General features: G+C 44.6%; 1 protein-coding gene across 3 annotated transcripts in view; it reads left to right on the plus strand.

The window, feature by feature from the left end:
- The window catches only part of CRTC3 (CREB regulated transcription coactivator 3), a 116,967-nt gene that overhangs the window by 74,467 nt on the left and 20,383 nt on the right, over nt 1–22,117 (plus strand). For 2 of the 3 annotated variants that reach the window (XM_050798038.1, XM_050798040.1), the window contains exons 5-9: nt 1,083–1,145; nt 4,124–4,224; nt 11,500–11,535; nt 15,170–15,255; nt 17,762–17,811. In XM_050798038.1, the coding sequence (XP_050653995.1) occupies nt 1,083–1,145; nt 4,124–4,224; nt 11,500–11,535; nt 15,170–15,255; nt 17,762–17,811 (336 nt within the window). The remainder of the gene's footprint in view (nt 1–1,082; nt 1,146–4,123; nt 4,225–11,499; nt 11,536–15,169; nt 15,256–17,761; nt 17,812–22,117) is intronic. The other variant, XM_050798041.1, reaches the window with a different exon arrangement.

The following is a 22,117-nucleotide window of genomic DNA, read 5'->3' on the forward strand; positions in this document are numbered from 1 at the left end:
GAAACAAACATCTAAGCATTTCCAACGGTAGGCTTATACGAAAGTCTAAAATGAAAAGTTATTTAAAGAAATCTAGATCTTCATATTTAAAACCAAATAGAAACACATTTGGAATATGTTTACCAGCAGAATATGGCATTCTTATGTTTGAGACTTAGAAAAATAAGCATTTTTTCTCAGAATGTCTTAGTAAGCTGCTGAAAAGGACAAAAGACTCTTAAAATGGTAATTTGCACAGTGTATTTGATTTAAGGTCTCTTTGAGTATTTTTGTACCCAATACAGAGGGTAACAGAAAATAGAATTAACTGAGAAAAAGCCCCTGCAGCATCTGTTGTGTGCCTGGTATCATTTTCAGATCACCAAGTCAGATTTAGGAGGCATTTAAAATGTGTGTATCAAAAATATTTAACTCTCCGGATTGAAGTCTACTCTCCATCCATTCTCTGGGCAAATACTGACTGAGCACTTACTGTGTATAATGTAGTCTGGGTCTGGGGAAGGAAATAAAGATGGGTAAAAGTGCGTCCCCACCTCAGGTAGGTTGTCCGCCACCCTCAAGAATCGTGGGATCCAGGGTTGTAGAATAAATACAATATTTTATTCCATCAGTAAAAGGCATCTCCAAACTGATATTTTTCTTTTATGTATCCAAGAAATGTCTTCTGCTTTTCAGAGCACCAGGATTGGCTAGACTTAATATTTTCATACCCTGGGCAACTGTAACAATTCTCTTCCTCTTCATGTCCGTTGGTAGGGGAATAAAAAATTTTTGCATCCAAGATTGCCAAGGCTCCCCCTACATGTATACTGAACTCCTCATCTGCCCAGCTAGCTAATCCTGTTCTTTATGGGTTTGTAGTAGTTTTTATACTGGAAATCAAAGATCACAGGATTGGGAGGATCATTGAGTCTTACCTCATTTTAACAATGATGAGCAAAATGAGCGAGGTGTGCGGTATTTTTAAGTGACTTGCAGAGCAAGGTGAGTAGAAGAGCCAGTTCTCAAATGCAAGTGCTGAGGCCCTCCTTTGCTGTCGTGGATTGACTTCTTTTCCTTTTATGTTGTTCTGGTTTTTAAAGGCAGCAGCCTCCTTGGAAAGACGAAAAGCATCCTGGGTTCAGGCTGACATCTGCACTTAACAGGTACATGGGTTGTTTCCTGGTAGGAGTAGATTTTAAAGCAGCTTAACCATCCTGATATTTTTTACATAGCAGCCAGTTGCCAGAGTGTGTTTATGTAAGCTGTGTTGATACATATTCAAAACAAAACCCACCATTTTTTGAGTGTCTACAGGGGGCAGTATAGAGCACACGAGGTCTGGAATGAGACTACCAGGGTTTGCGTCTTACTCTATGACCTTGAGCAGATTTTTAAACTTCCGATTGCCTCAGTTTACTCATTTGAAAAATGGAGATAATGGTACCTAGATCATGGGTTGGTTGTGAGGGTTGAACAAGATAAGACCTGGGAAGCACACGTGCTGAATAAACATCAGCTATTATCATGATCACTTTGGGCCAGACTCTAGGAGTAAGAGTTCCACCTCAGTCATTTTTTTCAATCCTGACAACACCCTACAAGAATGAGTATTATTTTCCATTCTAAAAGGTTAAGTGACTTGTTTAAGGGCTTTAGCTAATAGGTAAAGGACTAGGATTGAGAAAAAAAAAAAAAAAAAAAAGCAACTGAGCACAGTGGCTCGCACCTGTAGTCCCAACACTTTGGGAGGCTGAGGCCAGAGGATCACGTGAGCCCAGCAGTTTGAGGCCAGCCTGGGCAAGATGGTGAGACCCTGTCTCTATGAAAAAAAAAAAAAAGGGGGCATGGTGGCACGTGCCTGTGGTTCCAGCTACTCAGAAGGCTGAGGTGGGGAGAATCACCTGATCCCAAGGAGGCTGAGGCTGCAGTGAGCCCTGTTTGCACCATTGCACTCCAGCCTGGGCAACAGAGACGCTGTCTCAAAATAAAAAAGAAACCTGATGAATGGTGCAAAATTTTAAATATTTTTTTATTTTATTTTATTATTATTTTTTTGAGACAGTCTCGCTGTCTCAAAACAGAAGTGTTGTAAAAGGCCTGTGGTGCCCATCCTCAGCTTCACTCATTATCAGCATTCTGCCAGTCTCTCCAAACCTACCTCCCATCCCAATCACATGATTGGCTAGATATAGTATCGTACCTGGAAATATCTCCAGCAGTGTAAGGCCAACGAGAACCTTTTTAAAAAAACATAACCACAATGCCACTATTACACTTAACAAAATTAAAAATAACTCCTTAATATAATTTAATGCCCGGTCTGTATTTAGATTTTCCCACTTGACTCTGCATTTGTTTGATATTCTCTCAAGTCTCTGAATCTAGGCTGGAATCTGAACCCAGGTCCCTCTGATCTCAGCAGCCATGCTCCTTCTGTTGCACTATGGGTTCTGCCCTTGTCTGCCTCTTCCCTCCTCTGAAGCCACGTGGCTTCATAGCCACCTGAGGCTGTCATTGGACTGAATCACAAAGAAGCACTGTAGGCTAATGAAGTTGCTTACCGGTTCTTTTTATGGCCAACAGTTTGACCTTATGATGAGATAAATAAATAATCATCTCTTGCAACCAAAGCTGTGTAGACATTGAAGCTATCTGGGAGAATTTCAGAAATTTGCTATACATTAGTGGCTCCAACATTTTCTCTTAGGACCACTTTACAGTCTTAAAAAACACGGAGGCCTGGTGCAGTGGCTCATGCCTGTAATTCCAGCACTTTGGGAGGCCAAGGCGGGCGAATCACCTGAGGTCAGGAGTTCAAGACCAGCCTGGTCAACATGGTGAAACCCTGTTTCTACTAAAAATACAGAAATTAGCCAGGTGTGGTAGCGGGTGCCTGTAATCCCAGCTATTTGAGAGGCTGAGGCAGGAGAATCGCTTGAACCCGGGAGGCGGAGGTTGCAGTGAGCACCACTGCACTGCAGCCTGGGCCACCAGAGCGAAATTTCATCTCAAAAGTAATACTAATAAAATAAAATAGGCTGGGCGCAGTGGCTCATGCCTGTAATCGCAGCACTTTGATAGGCTGAGGCAGGTGGATCACCTGAGGTCGGGAGTTCGAGACCAGCCTGGCCAACACGGTGAAACCCTGTCTCTACTAAAAATAGAAAAGTTAGCTGGGCATGGTGATGCATGGCTATAATCCCAGCTACTCGGGAGGCTGAGGGAGAAGAATTTCTTGGACGCGGGAGGTGGAGGTTGCAGTGAGCTGAGATCGCGCCATTGCACTCCAGCCTGGGCAACAAAGCGGGACTGTCTCCAAAAAAATAACAATACAATAAAATAAATAAAATAGAATAAAATAAACCCTCAAAGAGTATTTGTTTACGTGAGAATATCTATTGATATTAGAAATTAAATTGAGAGATTTTTTTAAAGATACTAGTGAATTAAAAAATAAATTAATAGCCCATTATACATTAACGTAAATTATATCTTTTTGAAAAGAAACACAAAAAAAGTTTTGAAAATAGTGGCAATGTTCACCTTTTACAAATCGCTCCAAGGCAGCTGGGTTGTCTGCTCCCGTGCTTAGCGGTGGGGGCATCACACCTCACATGGCTGCTGGGGAAGCCCGCCGTGCTTGGGAGAGGCAAGAGTGAAAAACAGAGGACACTTTACTGTCATTTTGAGAGTAGGCTTGACCTCACCTGCTTCCTGGAAGGGTTTTGCAAACCCCTGCTCTAAGTGACCCTTTACTTAGGAACAGCTGCTCTCAGGTGGAGAAAACCTAGTACAGCCACAGGCTAAACTGGCCACAGTCGGCTTCTGAGCTGGGAAGAATAGGGGCTGTTAGACGGAAGCCGTGCATCCGAGGCCCGCCTTGTCGAACTTGATCGCCATGCTGTCAGCTTCAGTATATGAGGCGGAATGAGTCTAAATTAAAATATTCTGGAGTGTGGGTGATCCTCAGAGGCTGTTATTGATATAAAGAACTTCAGGTAGGTCCTAACTCCTTATCTGATGGATGATTACAAATCAGTTATTCTTGCCTTCTTTCCTGTTGGTAATATTCAACAAAGACTATTGCATTTTCACTAAGTAAAATGGATTTTCAGCCAGACTCTCTCCTCCCCCTCCTTAGGACCAATTCTGATTCTGCTCTTCACACGAGTGCTCTGAGCACCAAGCCCCAGGACCCCTATGGAGGAGGGGGCCAGTCGGCCTGGCCTGCCCCATACATGGGTAAGACACACAGGCCACTGCTGACAGCAGCTGTGCTTGCTCATTCTGTCCTAGGGCCCGAGGGAAAGAGAAGCTGAAGTGGTGTTTGCACTTCCCGGTTCAGTGGTCTTAGAGAGGCGGCTCGTGGCAGGGAAGCGTGTGTGTCCATGATGCAGTCAGGATGGATGGAGCTCCCGGTATCCCCTGCCTCTGCCCTGCTCCCTCCACAGCACGCTTTCCCTGTTGGCGTCTCTTGGCCCTCTTCTGGGCACCCGTCATCTTCCAATAACTTCCTAACTGGTCTCCTGATTTCCAGTCTCACATCCCTTCAATCCAGTTTTATGTTAGGTTCCCCAAGAGTCCTCTTTCCCCACCCAGGATCTGAACAAACTGAGAAATAAAACCAGAAGTGACAGACAGAGCTAGATATCACCTTTATTACTAATAAGACCAGGTTGGAGGAAGTGACTGTCTCTGTAGGTCAGTGGGCCTGTTGAGACTGAACCCCAGCCTGAGGCTGACTCCCCTTGAGTGCCCGGCAGCCCTGGCCAGTGTGGTCCCCTGGGAGGAGGGGTCAGGCAAGCCTAGGGGAGGGAAGGGTGGAGCAGAGGCCTGCTGCCTGAGGGAAGGCATGCCCTTGAGAAGGGGAAGAGGAGACCAGACTGGAACTGTGCATCACCTGCTCAGTTGCCCCCAGTGTGAGTAAGGGGGTGGAGAGAGGCCAGGAGTAACCCAGAGTGAGGAAGAGGCCCACTCATGCCATCTCACAGCTCTGCTTCCAGAGTGAACCCAAACCTGATCATCTTGCTCTCCCGCTTAAAATCCTCAATGCCACCCCTCACCTTCAGGAGAAAGAGCCCAGATCTTCTTTGGAATGACATGAGCCCCAAGGCCTGGCCCCTGTCTGCCTCTCTCCCTTTTCTCTCTGCTCCCCCGCTGCACACCCAAGGTAGCCATGCAAACCACTTTGGGTTCTACTGGTGTGTCTTCCTGTTCTGTCTCTTCCTCTTTCACTCACTCCTGGCCTTCCTGGCCAACCTCAGCTCGTGTGTGTACTCATGTCTGTGGAGCCGTCCTGACCTTCCTCCCTCTCAGCTCAGAGTTACCGTGTCCTTCTAACATCCCAGACTGCTCTCTTAGCACCTGTAATACTTGGCTGCTTTTTTATGTGAACATGCATCTCTTTCTCTGTTCAGTGTAGATGTCTTGAAGGCAGCATCTCAATGGTCTTGTTCTCTCCAGCCCCTAGCACAGTGCCCAGCACAGAGGAGCCCGTACTGATGGAGAAGTGTGAAGAATCACACACTGGCTCACATGTGCACAGCATTTGCCAAAATACCCTCTCGATGCTGGTACCTGACCTGTACATGAAGTGAGGCTGGTCATTCAGACACATTTCAAGTCTACCTTTCTGGGGTTTATAATCTAGAAAGAACAATGGTCTTGAATTATCCATTCCATATGCAAACTGACTCTTGCCCAGAAATTTTCAGGGCCCTGTATTTGTTCTTGAAACAGGAATAAATACATCTTTAGCCAAGAAACCAGCTTTTCTGGTTTTCTTTGCTTTTTGGAGAGTTTAAAGCCTAAATGGCCTGTGTTCCTTCTAGGAGAACATTCATGATCTTATTTCTTTGTATATAGCAGCGACAGGATTGAATAATAATTGTTGATATATTTGTTCTATTGGTGCAATTTGGAGAAGACTACATTTGCTAAAATGATTGTTTGCTTGTAAACTATGAGAGCTTTCAGAATTGGTTAGGGACATCTACCCATGCTTCCATACATGGGAATATGAAAGTTGGCAGTGATGTTGAAATTGATGTTGGAACTGGATATGGGTCCACTGCTCACTGCTTAGAGGAGCAGGGTGTGTGGGAAGAGGGATTAGTTTAGTTTCAGGATAGGTAGAGATGGGAGTATGTAAACAAAGCCTAAAAAAAGCAGAAGCTGTAATCAGTGGGGGCGCCTGTGAGCACAGCAGGATCCTAATCTCCATGGACTCGGAGCCAGCTAGACAGACAGATTTTTACCCTGGAGCCCCTGCATTTCTGCCTCTGCCATTCCTTTCATTTACATTGCCCTCTGCAAAGTTTAAACTTCTCTAGAAAGGGCCAAAGGCCTGGAGAAACAAGGGAATCACAGGTAATTCAAGTGAGGATTTTTTGATGCTTGCATGCCAAGAAAAAGAAAGTAACTAAAGAAAGCAATTACCTGGGTTGAAGTATTCATGCTGAGCGATGTAGCCTCTGAAAGAAGAGATGAGAAGTGTCAGAAAGGGTAAGTGAGGATGGAATAAGAAAAGCAAAGGAATGTAAACATTGGTCCAGGTAGACGGAGCAATGAGAAAAACAGGAAGAAAGAAAGAAATCCTGGAGCAGGGTTCCTGCGTTGACTTGAGAATCGTGATGGTCTCTCCTTTTCAAATCAGCAGTTAGAAATTGTTGGGCTACAATATTTGAAAACCATGGAGGGTGGGCTGGCCTCCAGCTCAGATGTCTGAACTGTGTGCCTGCTCCTGCAGTTGCCTTGCAAGTATAGCAGAACTCAGAAACACATCCTAATATGGATGTGTTTACATGGGAAAGCCAGTGTTTAAAATATTATTCAAGTCTCCAAGGATGGAAATTATTTCTGGAGAATTATATTTGTTGGTGGGAGCTATTTTAAATAGTTTCATGTATTTTCCTCCTGTATTTCATTAAAGTTTTTCATTTTCTTTCCTTTTGGATTTTAAAAATACCAACTAGCTTTGCAAAAAGGTATTTCTTATAGGACCAACCAAATAAAGATTTAAAAAGTGATGGGAAAATATAATTGAAGCCCAGAACTGGGTTCTATGTTAGAAGCAATAATAACTTTTCTTTCCCTGGGAATCTCTCCTGAGCAGAATGATGTAGCCACACTTTTTTGTTATTGTTGTTGTTGCTGTTGCTGTGAGCCGATGATGAGAGCATCTGCTCATAGCTTAACTACATGAGCAGTAAGCTATGATACATTCATGAGTGGAGATTTGTGTCACAAGAAAACAAAGCCTGATACATGTTGAGTAATTTTCATAATGGCTATTGAGTTGCATGACAATTAGGCATAAATGATAAGCAGTTGGTATAAATGACAGAAATAAATTTTTATGGAGCCAAACAAGATTTTTATAATTTATCTCTTTTTGTTTAATTATTCAGAATCTATAAAGAGGGAATGTTGGCCATTTCCCTGGCAGCATGTACAGCTTAATGACCATTGCACACATACATGCAGATAGGGAAGCACAGGACTCTCTGGGACACATGCCCTGTCCCATAGCCTAGAACTGTCCCCTGACACCCCTCCTATCATCGGGCTTGTGGAGGAGGGGTTGGGGTGGTCCTCTTCCTTTTAGGGAGCAGTCTAGAGCTAAGGGGAGAAGAGTGTGTAATAGTTGTCTTCTCTGCATCCAGGGCTTTGGATGCTGAATATTGCCATCTTTGGGGACCACAGTACTCAACTCCTTAGGGTGGAGGGGGCTTGGCATGCCTCGGACTCAGTGACCTTTCACCTACCAATAAACTTTGACCTGCAGAGTTAAGGAGAAGGTTTACAATGCAAATAACCTTGAAAGATGTAAGCCTGTTAATTGCTTAATTGGATTGGACAGGAATACAGTGGCAGGTACAAGCATCCCAGATCTGAAGAGGGGCAAAAAGAGTTTCACCCGGGGACAGGAGGGCCCAGAGCAGGGAGGCTGAAACACCAGAGGCCTCCTTTAGGACACTGGTTAAGGGGTCTTCCCCTTGCCTTCCCTTCTACTTAGCAAATCAGGGCTGTGTGAGGAATTATTTTAGATTTGCCAGGCATGGGAGCACACAGAAGGAACATGGTCTCGGTTCCCTTAGTTAGAAGAGACCAGCCCTTGCTGACTCTGAGGCTGTGAGGTTTCCTGGAACACAGATGCAGCCTTGGTCATCGCTGTCCCATCCCTGTGGGACTGATAAAATGAGTGTTCTGTTTCCAGATAGCCAGTCACAACTCATTCCTTTTTCTTTTTAACCCTTTATTTGTAGTGCCATCTTATGGGTTTTTAATTTAGTAGTAAAAATCCAGGCTTGGATATTTTGATGATATGTTAGCTTGGTGCCAGAGTATCAGTCATTGCCACCACCACCCTTCTGAAGGTCACTGCAGCCCAAACCCTGAGAGTTGCATCTAATTACTGCCATTCCCATGCCCCCACGCCCATTCAGTAGCCGAGTCCTGTTCATTTTATCCCCGCAGCATGTCTCAAATCTGCCTCTGGTTTTCTGTCCTCACTGCCAGCATCCTACTTGGTTCCTGTTTGCCTTGGACTATTGCATTGGTTTTCTCCTCAGCCTCCAAGCCTTAATAAGGCTTTCTCCTTTCAATCCACCTCTTACTCTGCTGCAAGAGCAGTCTCTGAAGCTTAGCTCTGATTATGTCACTTCTCTAACCGAAACCTTCCGTCCCCCACATCCTGCCAAATGACCAGCAGCCTCCTCCAGTCCAGCCCATCTCCCAGTCCTCCCACCATGTGCTGCAGCCACATTCTTCCATCTTCCTTCTCCTTCTTTTCCTTCCCCAACCACCCCCCACTCATCCTCCTCCGCTGCTGCCACCGCCGCTGCCGCCGCCTCCTTCTCCTCGCACTGAGCATCCCCTTCAGCTTCGCTTCCAGTTGTCTAAATCTTCCAGGTACTACAGCAAATTGGTTAGGGACATGAATGTTCTGAAGACACACAGGCCAGAGTTCTAGTCCCAGAACTTACTAGCAGTGTGATCTTGGGGATGATAATAGCGCCTACCTCACAGAGTTGCTGTGGGGATCACATGAGATCACCTGTATAAAGTGCCTGGCACATAGTAAGTGAGCCGTCGGGTTGGTTGTTGGTTATCCTCTTCTTCATCATTATCCTTCAATGAATGATGCCTCAGGTACCACCTCCTCCATGAAGCCTTCCTTCTGTTCCAGTCTGACGAGAGCATGCACTAATGGGGCTGTCACATGGGGTGTCTGCCAGCCACTCAGGCAGTTTCACATAGTAACCCTCAGTTGAGTCCTCCTGTTTCAGGGACTGGTCAGCCTTAGTAATTAAACCTCAAGTGATTGGTGTCTTGATGATGAAGAGATGCTTCAACACGCCATACCAGATTGCTATGTAAAAACTAGTTTTAAATTTTTAACAGGATAGTTACTTTTTAGTGATCAGAATGAAGTTCCCTGCCCTTTCTTGATATGAGGGTCTCAGGAAAGCCAGAATAGAAATCCGAAGCTCCTGTCCTTTTGACGGTGCTGGTTGTAGAGCCACAGCTTTTCTCTCTCCACAGCTCAGTGTTCGCCTGTTCCCACTGCCTGTCTTTAGATGGGTTAAATGGCTGATTAAGAAAGAATGGGCCAAAGGGCTGGGCACGGTGGCTCACACCTGTAATCCTAGCACTTTGGGAGGCTGAGGCGGGTGGATCAAGAGGACAGGAGATCGAGACCATCCTGACCAACACTGTGAAACCCCATCTCTACTAAAAAAAAAATACAAAAAATTAGATGGGCGTGGTGGTGGGAGCCTATAGTCCCAGCTACTCAGGAGGCTGAGGCAGGAGAATGGCGTGAACCCGGGAGGCGGAGCTTGCAGTGAGCCAAGATCGTGCCACTGCACTCAAGCCTGGGCCACAGAGCTAGACTCTATCTCAGAAAAAAAAAAAAAAGAATGGGCCAAGGACCTTCTGCAATAGTCTCCTGAGACGATGATTAAAAATGTAGGCCAGGCACGGTAGCTTACACTTGTAATCCCAGCACTTTGGGAGGCTGACGCTGGCAGATTACCTGAGGTCAGGAGGTTGAGACCAGCCTGGCTATCACGGTGAAACCCCATCTCTACCAAAAAATACAAAAATTAGCCGGGCCTGCTGGTGCGTGCCTGTAATCCCAGCTACTGGGGAGGCCGAGGCAGGAGAATTGCTTGAACCCTGGAGGTGGAGGTTGCAGTGAGCCAAGATCATGCCACTGCACTCCAGCCTGGGTGACAAAGTGAGACTCTGTCTCAGGAAAAATAAAAAAAATTTTAAAATGTAGATTCCTTGGCTGATTCTCACACCTTCTGAATCAAAATCTTTGAGGGTTGGCCCAATCTGCATTTTAGCAGGCTTACCCAAGGGCTCTTTACGTGCTCTAAAATAAAGTTTTCAATCACTTACTTACATTCTGGTTCTGTGGGCCTGAAAGAAATTCTGTGTTTGTGTGTCTGCTTAATTCATCGGCCTCTTTGTACTCCTGGGGACTCTTCGTGTTGCCCCCGCCCCTGGGCTCTGTTAAAATTTTGTATCTTCTACCTGTGTTACAGAATGTGCTACTGTGTTACCATGATCTGTCTTCTCACCTACACTGTATCACCCAGCCCCACCTAGCACTTAATGTAGAAACTTATTAAATATGGGTTGAGTGAATGATTATTAGACATTTCATTTAAATTGTATAGACTAATCAGGTTAACCTGTAGGTTAACCTTAGCCAAAAACTTATCTAAAATGTAAGTAAGCTATACTTAAATGCTTAGAACTTAATAATATATCCTGATTCTATACTGAAAACTTATTTGGTATATTTGATTGCTCTTAGGGGAATGCTAAGATATTACATTCTTGGCACGGTTCTTTAGTTTTAGCTTATAGCAATAGGAAATACTATACTTTGTCATCTGCAGTATAATTTATGGATTAAAAATACTTCATTCAGCCAGAGCTTATTCCAAGTCAAAGTTTCAAAACTTTGTGAATAGCTATCTCATGTACCCTTTAAATTAACTTAGACTCCAGATAAATTTTATTCTTAAAATAACTTCACTGTGTGAGAAATATATATAATAGCATACAGCATGGAACTTCGGATTTGTTCCTGTAGACACCCATGGTAAGTATCAAACAGTGATGCAGGCTTTTTGAGTTACCTGCTCTTACCCCCATGATAAAGCATTTGGAAGAGAATTTCCATCTATACTTCTTTACTTGGTGGTTTGAATAGAGATTCTCAGGTTTTGTAAAAATTGTTCTTTCAGGACAGAGACAGTAAGAAAATTTAAGACACAATTTTAAAGGAAAAAAAAAGGAAACAAATTTAGTTTCAAATTAGCTATGCCTATTTTTAGAATAAATGATAAAGCACCTTAAATGAAAATCAGTGTATCAAAAGTGCCTTAGAATTTTCAAAATTCTATTTCAAATTATAAAGTTACTAATTCATAAATTCATGAAAATGAAAGTACCACATAAAAGCATTTTCTTTTTTTCTTTTTCCTTTCCCAATAGGTTTCTGTGATGGTGAGAATAATGGACATGGGGAAGGTATGAACTTACTTTACCTACCTATATTGGAGTGGGATGCTGAGTAGTGGATATAACCTTTCAATAGCTTTACTAATAAATATTCATGTTTTCAGGACTCCCCAGATGCTGACAACTGCTGATTGGCTTACTTTTCAGAGAGCCTTTAGAAAATTAAGGCTAGCCATGTTCAAGGCCAGGAGAAAGGAAATGTGTGGTTGCATTACAAAGGTTCCTTTTTATCTAGGTCCCCACAGTCATAAGGTTGAGCAAGGAAGCAAAAGTTGTAATCACATGAAAATATGAATGAATTGGCCTGGCACGGTGGCTCATGCCTGTAATCCTAGCAGTTTGGGAGGCTGAGGCAGGTGGATCACTTGAGGTCAGGAGTTTGAGACCAGCCTGGCCAACATGGTGAAACCCTGTGTCTACTAAAAATACAAAAATTAGCCAGGCGTGGTGGCACGTGCCTGTGGTCCCAGATACCCATGAGACTGAGGCAGGAGAATCGCTTGAACCTGGGAGGTGGAGCTTGCAGTGAGTCGAGATCGCGCCACTGTACTCCATCCTGGCGACCAAGTGAGACTCTGTCTCAAAAAAAAGAATGAGTTGATCACTTAAACAATTAGTTATTCCAGTAGTCTCTGCCCATTTAGAAAGTCTTCGTTGACAGATATAAATAAACAATGCCAGGAAAATGCATATTGGTTGTGAAATGAAAATGCAAACCTTACACAAGATGCTGAGTTTCGTAAAGCCAAATAAAATAGTGTTGGAGATCTATGGAAATGACACTCAAAGCCATTGACAAATGAGGGTCCGACACAGTTCATTTATTCACTTAGTACCAGGCATTGTTTTCTTTTCTCTAAATCTTTATAATCTGGAATTTAATTTTTACAATCTAAAAATAAACAACTAAATTAGGTTTATATGTCACAGAGGTGAGACTCATGGGGGGCCTGATAAATGAGGAGCATCTTGCAAGAGGCACAGCTGTCTGTCATCATCCTGCATGCTCCTTTTCTGGGCAAGCTCTTTTAGGCCATGAATAAAATCACAAAAACTTAAAACATCAATAAACATCTAATCCATTAGAACAGAAATTAGTAAATGGCTTCAAGGTTGATTGCATTCCTTCAATGCTTCGAAGAATTCCTGACAAATCTTGGATATGAAAAGGGACTAAAAGCAATGAACTCTAAGTAAACAGTCCCCATTAAGGCACTGGAGTCTGCCCCAACCGTGTTCTTACAACCAACCTCTTTGGAGAAGTAGCCTTGAGCTGTGTGATGCCACCTCACTCAGTCCTTCAAACTTTTCCCAGCATCTGACAGTACCTTTCAGGGCAATTTTTTTTTTTTTTTTTTTTTTTTTTTTTTTGGAGACGGAGTCTCGCTCTGTCACCAGGCTGGAGTGCAGTGGCGTTACCTCGGCTCACTGCAACCTCCGCCTCCTGGGTTCAAGCGATTCTCTTGCCTCAGCCTCCCGAGTAGCTGGGACTACAGATGCCCGCCACCACGCCCGGCTCATTTTTTGTGTGTGTTTTTAGTAGAGAAGGAGTTTCACCGCTTTGGCCAGGCTGGTCTCGAACTCCTGACCTCAGATGATCTGCCCACTTCCGCTTCCCAAAGTGCTGAGATTGCAGGCATGAGCTACCACACCCAGCCTTTCTGGGCAAATTTTATTCTTGACCTCTCATTGTATTGGTTTATGAAGGCCCTCAAAGCCCATTTTCCTTGTTTCCTAGTTTGCTGAGAGCCACCTATAGCGTCAGCATTTACCAGACACTGTTTTAAGCACCCACCAGTAGAGAAGAAAACCAAGGCTCTGCCCTCATGGAACTTACATTTCTGAAGCAGTTTATATTAATGATTAAGTCAGATAACATTTGAAGAAAATCAACAAGGGTGTTGACAAAATATGCTCTTCAAAAGAGAGTGATGTGAATATCGGGATTAAGAGAGACATCTGGGGACATTGACCAAGCCTGGCCTGGTGTAGCAGAAATGACTGCTGTCCTGGTGGTATTGGGCAGGTTGCCTGAAGGGCATTGTATCCTCCCCTTACCATGCTGTCGAATAAGTTAGACTCCTACCTATACTTAAGTCATTTTAGAAGTCACAATTGCATTTATATCCTCAGTTTTATTAAATACAAGATAAACTTATTTTAGAGTTTTTGTTTCAAACTCTTTTCTCAATATTTACTAGGAAAGTTTGGGCCCTGTTTCGTGTGACTTCTTTCTGGGGTCCATTATTCTTGGGTACTCGGCCATCTTTTGTGGGGCTGAGACAGGATAGTCATGACAGTCACACTGGCGCTTCTGTGGCCACTGGAAGTCAACAGCATTCCTGGTTCTGAGTAGTCACCGATGTCCCTCACTTGGAATCCCCTTCCTGACATCAGATCACTTAACTCCTGAAGGCTGGTCCTTATTTTCTGGTCTCTTTCTGAGAACAAAAAGTATTTACTTGTTCTGTGACCCAGCATTCTTGTTTTACCTGGCACGACTGAGAGAGTTAAAGCGGAAAGCCCTGGAAGGGTCCCTTTATACAGGTTGTTTCATAGCATTAAAGAGCCAACAGCGGTCCAGCAGCTGCCCAGCCTCAGATCCTCTGGGTTGTTGGTTCCTCTTTGTCCCCCACTTCCATCCCACAACCAAGGAGCTTCACTGCCACCATGTCTTCCAGCTAATACTCCTCTTCTCCATACTTTCGCCATTTCATCTTTGTTGCAGGCTCTCTCCTCCTCCCTCTTCTTCCGTTCTCTCCTTTGCCAAGCCTGCAGAGCCCTTCCTGCCCTGGCCTCAATCGTCTACATTTTACTTCCTACCATCCCCTTGACTCAGCCTACACTCCAGTTGAAAAGAGTTACTCTACTCTTACCTTCCCCTCTCTTGGAATTCCCTTCTCCTGTGTCTCTAAAGGGCTCCCCCCAGTGCCCATCTCCAAAACCCTCCTGGCCTCTTCCCTGTCTGCAGTTCACCTCTCAGGAGCATCGTACCCTCAGCTCTCTCGGGCTTCCACTCGTTTCTTCCTTCAGTGATGGTTATTTATGAGTTGCCCTTATCCACTGACTAGATTACAAATTCGTGAAAGGTTGAATCCATGTCTTACTCATTTCTGCAGTTCCCACGGTAGTGCCCAAAGTGCCTTCCCTAGTAGACAGTCCATGAATAAGTCGTTTTTGTGTGTTAAATAAGTCAAACATTTTGTTTGTTAAATCAGTTTTTACAAAGATAATTTGTTCAGCCAAAGGTAGGTAGGATGGATGCTTTCTTTTTTTGTTGTTGTTTATGTTTTTTTGAGACAGGGTCTTGTTCTGTTGCCCAGCCTGGAGTGCAGTGGCACAGTCATGGTTTAGTGCAGCCTCAGCCTCTCAGGCTCAAGCAGACCTCCCACCTCAGCCTCCTGAGTAGCTGGGACTACAGGTGTGAGCCGCCACACCCAGCTAATTTTTAAATTTTTTGTAGAGACAGGGTCTCACTATGTTCCCCAGGCTTGTCTCAAATTCCTGGGCTCAAGCGATCCTCCTGCCTTGGCACCATAAAGTGCCAGGATTATAGGCGTGAGCTACCATGCCTGGCCCGGATTCCTGCCTTCTCATGCAATGACTCTGCTGCTTTTTTTTTTTTTTTTTTTTTTTCCTTTAGTAGCATCTTTCCCTGGCCCATTGAAAGAAGAGAATCTGTTAAATGTTCCGAAGCCACTGCCAAAACAACTGTGGGAGACCAAGGAGGTGGGTGAACAGTACTCAGCTATGTTTGTTGTCACTGAATGTTTATACTTTGAAGTCATCGAAAAATCTTGCAGAGGTGAAAACAAGAGGAACTAGGGGAAAAGGAGATTTGTCTGAGGACAGAGATAAGAATATACAAGGGAATGACATTTCAAGTAAAAATTATCACACTGGTGTCAATGAATTAGTACATTGATCTCTTGGCTTCCTAATTTTCATATGAATTGACTTATTTAAAAAAAAAAAAAACCTGCTAAGTCCCCCGTATCTTATTTGTTTTGCGAAAAGGTCTGAAACCTCGTTGTAAGTCATAGGCAGATTTTTCTGTTTTTTAGCCAGCACTTTATACCAGTCTCCAGCTTCTGTCCAGAATTACTGGTATACCAGATAGCCCTTTTTAAATCAAGGGCATTTGACCTGAGTCCTCCAAGTCAGTTGACAAGTCATCTGTTTTACTATGATTTCCATGCCTTTGAGCATTTGTATCTAAAATTGTGCTAGCTGACCTCCACCTCGGCTCTCTGTACACCTAACCCACTCTGGAAGAAAGGGAGGTCCCATGGTTCTTACCTTGGCCTTTCTTCCCAGAGGGAAGCTGTGTTGACTTTGAAAGAAAACAGTTAATCTGTTCCAGCCCTTAAGGATACTCTATTGCAATTGCTTGTATTGCCTGTGTACTTAACTATCCCCACCTATTTAGGATCCCTTTGGCCCAGTTCCATTTTCTTCTGCCAAGTCTACCAGAGTCACCATTAGCATTACAGTTGTCTTAAAAGGTTTTTTGTAAAAGCAAGATGTATTTGATGTTTAATCATTTGGGAAGTAAAAAAGAGATATGACTTAAAATTCACATATTTAAACACAGGAGAAGCAACCACACTGTGTCTTTTCCTGTGAGAGGCACACGTGGTTGTGGAGGCTTTTATCAGGGACAACTACATCTTCTCCACCAAAGAGGGCAGTGGTATGCCCTCCTTCCTGAGTACCAGGGACTGGTCTCTGGAAAGAGATGTTCATCTCCCTTGGTTCTTGTGGATTTGTAGTACTCATTCCTGTCCATCTGGAGCTTATATTCTAGTTGAAATATTTTATTTTCTTCTGACATTCATTTCTTTTTTCACCCTGTTTTGTTCTTTTATGTATTTCATTTCATCTCAAGCCAATTGGAAAAGAAATGTTTATTTAAAAGCTCTACGTCGGCCAGTCGCAGTGGCTGACGCCTGTAATCCCAGCACTTTGGGAGGCTGAGGCGGGTGGATCAACTGAGGTTGGGAGTTTGAGACCAGCCTGACCAACACGGAGAAACCCCATCTCTACTAAAAATAAATAAAACAAATTAGCTGCTGTCGTGGTGCATGCCTGTAATCCTAGCTACTCCAGAGGCTGAGGAAGGAGAATCGCTTGAACCTGGGAGGCGGGGGTTGTGGTGAGCCCAGATCACGCCATTGCACTCCAACCTGGGCAACAAGAGTGAGACTCTATCTCAAAAAAAAAAAAAAAAAAAAAAAAAAAAAGAATCATAAAGGATGGGTGCAGTGGCTCACACCTGTAATCCAAGCCGAGAGGGGTGGATCAACTGAGGTCGGGAGTTTGAGACCAGCCTGGCCAACATGGTGAAACCCCATCTCTACTAAAAATACAAAAATCAGCCAGGTGCGGTGGTAGGTGCCTATAATCTGAGCTACTTGGGAGGCTGAGGCATGAGAATTGTTTGAACCCTGGAAGCAGAAGTTGATCGCGCCACTGCATTCCACCCTGGGCAACAGAGTGACACTCTGTCTCAAAAAAAAAAAAGGAAAGACTGGAATCACAGACTGGGTTAAATAACTAATATGGCCTGTACTTTTGAAATTGAAAATAATCAACTTCTTGATATGGCAAATACTCCCTATAATCTGTTGCAGACCATAAAGGCAGACACCACTTCTCAGCCTCACCTCACAGACAGGGTAGGCGGTGTGACCAGCATAGTTATTGAGACTTAGGGGAAAGCCCATTGGAAAGCTTCTTCCAGGAAACTTTTGGTTTTCAGATAAGAGGAACATATCCAGCTGCCACTAGCCCCTTTCTCCTTTGTATCTTGAATGCAAATATGATGCCTGTAGTCCCAGCTACTCGGAAGGCTGAGGCAGGAGAATCGCTTGGACCCAGGAAGCAGAGGTTGCAGTTAGCTAAGATCACACCACTGCACTCCAGCCTAGACAACAAGCAAAACTCCATAAAAAGCTCTATGTGTAAAACATTGGTTTTTAAATATTAATCCAGAAGGTAAATTGATAAGGCATCAAATTAAGAAAATATATTAATATTATGCCTCCCTTAGGCCTGGAAGTTTGAGTTTAAAAAAGTCTTGCCAAAACCTAAAAGGCTGCTCTGTGAGGACGCTGCTGACACGCGAACTCTCACTTGCGCCCAATAGAGCCTCAAGATCCTTACGAAGACACTTTTCAAAAACTTGAATTTGGCTTTACAGTAAGTAAACCCAGCTTTCGTTGTCTCTTCTCAGATTCAATCCCTGTCAGGACGCCCTCGATCCTGTGATGTTGGAGGTGGCAAGTAAGTAGTATTCTTTCTGTTCGTGTTTCAGGGACTATCTTGAAGGTTTTTCCCAAAAGGCAAGTCCCACTGCTTTGTTACAGAACTCTCAGAAACGTAACTTGCTATGTATAAATTGAAAGTCAACTGCATTTTCATAAAAACAGCCACTCTCTTTTGATACTCATATTTCATCTGTTTAAAGTAATTAAATTACATAACTATAATAACAAAAAAACTGACATAAGTATGTTTGAGAATCACACAACTGACTCTTGGTAAATACACAACTCTCCGGGTAGAAGCAGCGTCAGAAGCAGAAATGTGCGGGAATCGAGAGGAGCCTACCAGCCCCGAGCTGTGGCAGGCTGTGGGCATCGGTGGCATCTTGGCCAGAGGAAAAGGGAAGCAGCAGTTCACCTGGCAGCTGGGTGGCACAGAAGTTAATTAAGAGAGTTTCTTTGAGTGTACTTAATGTCACTGAACTGTACACATAGAAATGGTTAAAATGGTAAATTTTATGGTATATTTTACCACAATTTAAAAACATAAATGGAAGATGAATATATTTTCCATATGCAATACAAAAAAGTTTCTATGAAGCAATTTGTTAGTGGATTTAATAGTATGCAACTTCACTCCCTAAAAGGTTTGAGACAACTTACAAAAATATATATAGTACAAGCAAATGAAAAAGGAAGTTCATGAGGAAGTTAAGTCTAAAAGAGAACGAGGAGATGAAAGAGATAATGAGGCCCTTGCCTTAACAGAAACTGCCTTGGGAGGGCTGGCTGGTGTGCTCCGTGGGATGGTACAGACAGCTGCTGGGGAGTTGCACAGAGAGGACCCCTTGGAACTCGATGGGCTGTGTCCTGAGACAGCCCCAAGAAGGCTTCCTGGGGATGTTTATCATAGCGTCCGTGAGAGCAGTCCCACCACTTGGAACCGAAGCCATTTCAAAACCAGCAAGGCTGCAGGGCCAAAATAATGTGGTTTGGAAATGGGATTCTTGCATGATTTGACTTAGTACATACAATCACCAGTGGGTCAGTGGGTGAACTAAATCCACTTCAAGCAATCATTGAATATGATTTCCCCCAACAGAGCTTCCTGTGAGTATTTCACAGCAGCGCATTCAACGCACTCCCTACTGAGTACCTGGAGCTCAGACATTCTTTTTGGCAGGTTAAACATAAACTCAGGTAATCTGCTGAGCTGCGCCACGGGTTGATGTTCGCTTCAGAAAGTGGGAAAGCCTGCCAGGACACATGCCCAACAAAAGACGGGCTGCCGAGGGGCGCAGGACACTCCCATGGAAGGGGCAAGATTTTCCTCAAGGGAGTCTCCCTCAACCTAGTCCGGTTCAGGGGCTTCCTGGTAAAATGGAAATTTGAAAAAAATATATATATATATTTTCCTCAAGAATCAATTTTGGCTTAACCATCAGATAACCTTCAGGCTCTGAAAGCCTACATTATAGAATTGGGCTGTAGTACTTTAGCCCTCAAGAGGTTGTTTTTTTGTTTTTTTAATTTTGTTTGTTTGTATTTATTTATTTATTTGAGATGGAGTATTGCTCTGTCACTCAGGCTGGAGTGCAGTGGCACGTTCTTGACTCACTGCAACCTCCGCCTCTCAGGTTCAAGTGATTCTCCTACCTCAGCCTCCCAAGTAACTGTAATTACAGACGTGCACCACCATACCCAGCTAATATTTTTATTTATAGTAGAGACAGGGTTTCATCATATTGGCCAGGCTGGTCTTGAACTCGTGACCTCAGGTGATCCACCCACCTCAGCCTCCCAAAGTGCTAGGATTACAGGCATGAGCCACCACGCCCAGCCTGTTTTGTTTTTACAGATAGGGTCTTGCTATGTTGGCCAGGTCGGTCTTGAACTCCTGGCCTCAAGTGATCCTCTCAAAGGATCACTTACCTTGGCCTCCCAAAGCACTGGGATTACAGGTGAGCCACCATGCCTGGCCAACTCGGAGAGTTTTAAAGCAGGTGTTTTTTAGGTAGAGAAAGTTGCTTTCTTGCTCTTATGTTACAGATAGAATTCCATTCAGTGACTCCTAGTCATGCAGATGTTTATTGACCCCCTAATTCTTGGCACTGGGTAAAACGATGAAGAAAACAGATCAAGTTCCTGCTTTTGAGGAGCTAATAATCTAGTAGAGCAAGATGGGCAGAAACAAATAAGCAAAGCATGGCGAAAGTCGGGTGTGGATAAATGCACTGAAGGAGACAACCGTGGCAGGTGGACAGGCAGCCACCGGCGGTCATTGAGGAAACCTTTCTGATAGTGTGAGGCGACGCGGAGAGGGCTGCAGGCAGCAGGAACAGTAAATGCAAAGACCCCAAGGCAGGAGTGGGCCTGGAGCTCAAGGAGGCTTGTATTGCTTGGATCTGCGCAGAGAAGATGGGAGTCGTTAGAGGGTCTTGAACCCCGGGGGCGCTTTACTTTCCTTAGGTCAGTGGTGACTCCGTTAGGTAGTAACTATATTTGGAAAGGAACCCACCTGTATTTCTCCCAGCTGCAGAGGAACTGTGTGAACATTACTAATGACCTGGTTCACAGTGGTCACATTTTTTCCATCCTTGCTCTGTGCCGTTGGACGCTTCTCCCTGCCGCACCCCTGCTCTCTCTGCCTTCACTCCCACCTGATCACCCTTGGATCTTTCTTCTCAGTCAGAAAGCCCATCTGCTCTCACGTTGAGGGCTCTGAGGTCTCAATTTTATTTTTCTAGTCCTTGACCTTTAACCCTATAAACAGTTCCATACTTCCAGCCATCTAAGAGACAAAATTCAGGCCGGACGCGGTGGCTCATGCCTGTAATCCCAGCACTTTGGGAGACTGAGGCAGGCCGATCACTTGAGGTCAGGAGTTCGAGACCAGCCTGGCCAACATGGCAAAACCCTGTCTCTACTAAAAATACAAAAATTTGCTGGGTATGGTAGTGCACGCCTGTAATCCCAGCTACTCTGGAGGTTGAGGCAGGAGAATTGTTTGAACCTGGGAGGCAGAGGTTGCAGTGAGCCAAGATCGCACCACTGCACTCTAGCCTAGGCGACACAGCAAGACTCTGTCTCAAAAAAACACAAAATAAAAAGACAAAATTTATATTCAGTTTTTCTACAACCAAAACGATCCTTCTTCCTCACCATCTGGTTGGACACCTCTCCTGCTGCCTCATTTCTTTCCAAGACTCCACAGTTTGCCCAGTCATACTTTTACCAAGAAAAGTGAGGCGAGGCTGGCAGGAGTGCGTGCTCATCTCTCTTCTGCCACTGATTCCCCTGACACCACCCTCCTCTAGTCCTAGGGACACAGGGGTCCCTCTTAATCAGGCTGGCCACTTTACCACTCCCTGGTCCTCCTCCTACTGGATTTGCGGAGGCTTTTCTCTGCTAATTAACTTTCCCTCATTTCCAGAATTCTCAGTCATGCTTTTTGAAAGCATATGTACTCTCAAGTGTTCCTTACTGCTTACCCCTCCTCGACCCACCATGCCCTGGCTTCCACATCTGCTGTTCAATGGAACCTTGAGAATGTCAGTTGCCTCCTGTACATAAATGAGAAATATCCCTGCTGCATCCCTGCATGTCTTCCTAGTCAGCAAAAGCTCAAAGCCAAAACTGAATTCATGATCTCATCCATACCCCTGCCCTCATTCCCAATCTGCTCACATCTTCAGTGTCCCCTGTCTCAGTGGGGGGGCTCCACCAATCCCCAGGCCAAAGGCCCCAGAGTTGTTCTTGAGTTCTACTTCCCTGTAGAGTCCACCTGCCTCTCTGTCCCTGTGCTCGTGGCCTCCTGCTGGACCGTTCAGCAGTGTCACAGTGTGCCTGTCCACCTCCAGGTCTGCTCCTTGCACCTCAGGACCCCTTCCCCAAGTCTGTTAGCTATGCTGTCCTAAGAAAAGCTGATACCTCTCTCCCCGACACTGCCCACCCCGCTTCCAGCCTTCCACTGGCATCGTGTCATCCTCTCATCAATCCCAGCCTCGGGTGCTCTCTGCCTGCTTTTCCAGTTCCATCTCCACCACTAACCAGCCCTCCTAAACTCAACCCTCCCGTGGTCTGAATCCTCACAGCTCTGAGGGCACACCGTGTGGTCTCACACCTCCCTGCTTTTGCCCATGCTGTGAACTTGCCTGAAATCTTTTTCCTGACTAGATCACCTGAATTCTTTAGCCTTTAAACTCAGCTCAGATGTCCTCCAAGGAAGCCTCCTCAGGTCGGCTGGGCTTCCCTCCATATGGCCTCCCTCCAGGCGCTATCACTGCACTACTGAATTGTATTATGTTGCCAGTTATGTTCCTTAT

The sequence above is a fragment of the Macaca thibetana genome, chromosome 7, assembly GCF_024542745.1.
Source record: "Macaca thibetana thibetana isolate TM-01 chromosome 7, ASM2454274v1, whole genome shotgun sequence".
NCBI classification, from domain to species: Eukaryota; Metazoa; Chordata; class Mammalia; order Primates; family Cercopithecidae; genus Macaca; species Macaca thibetana.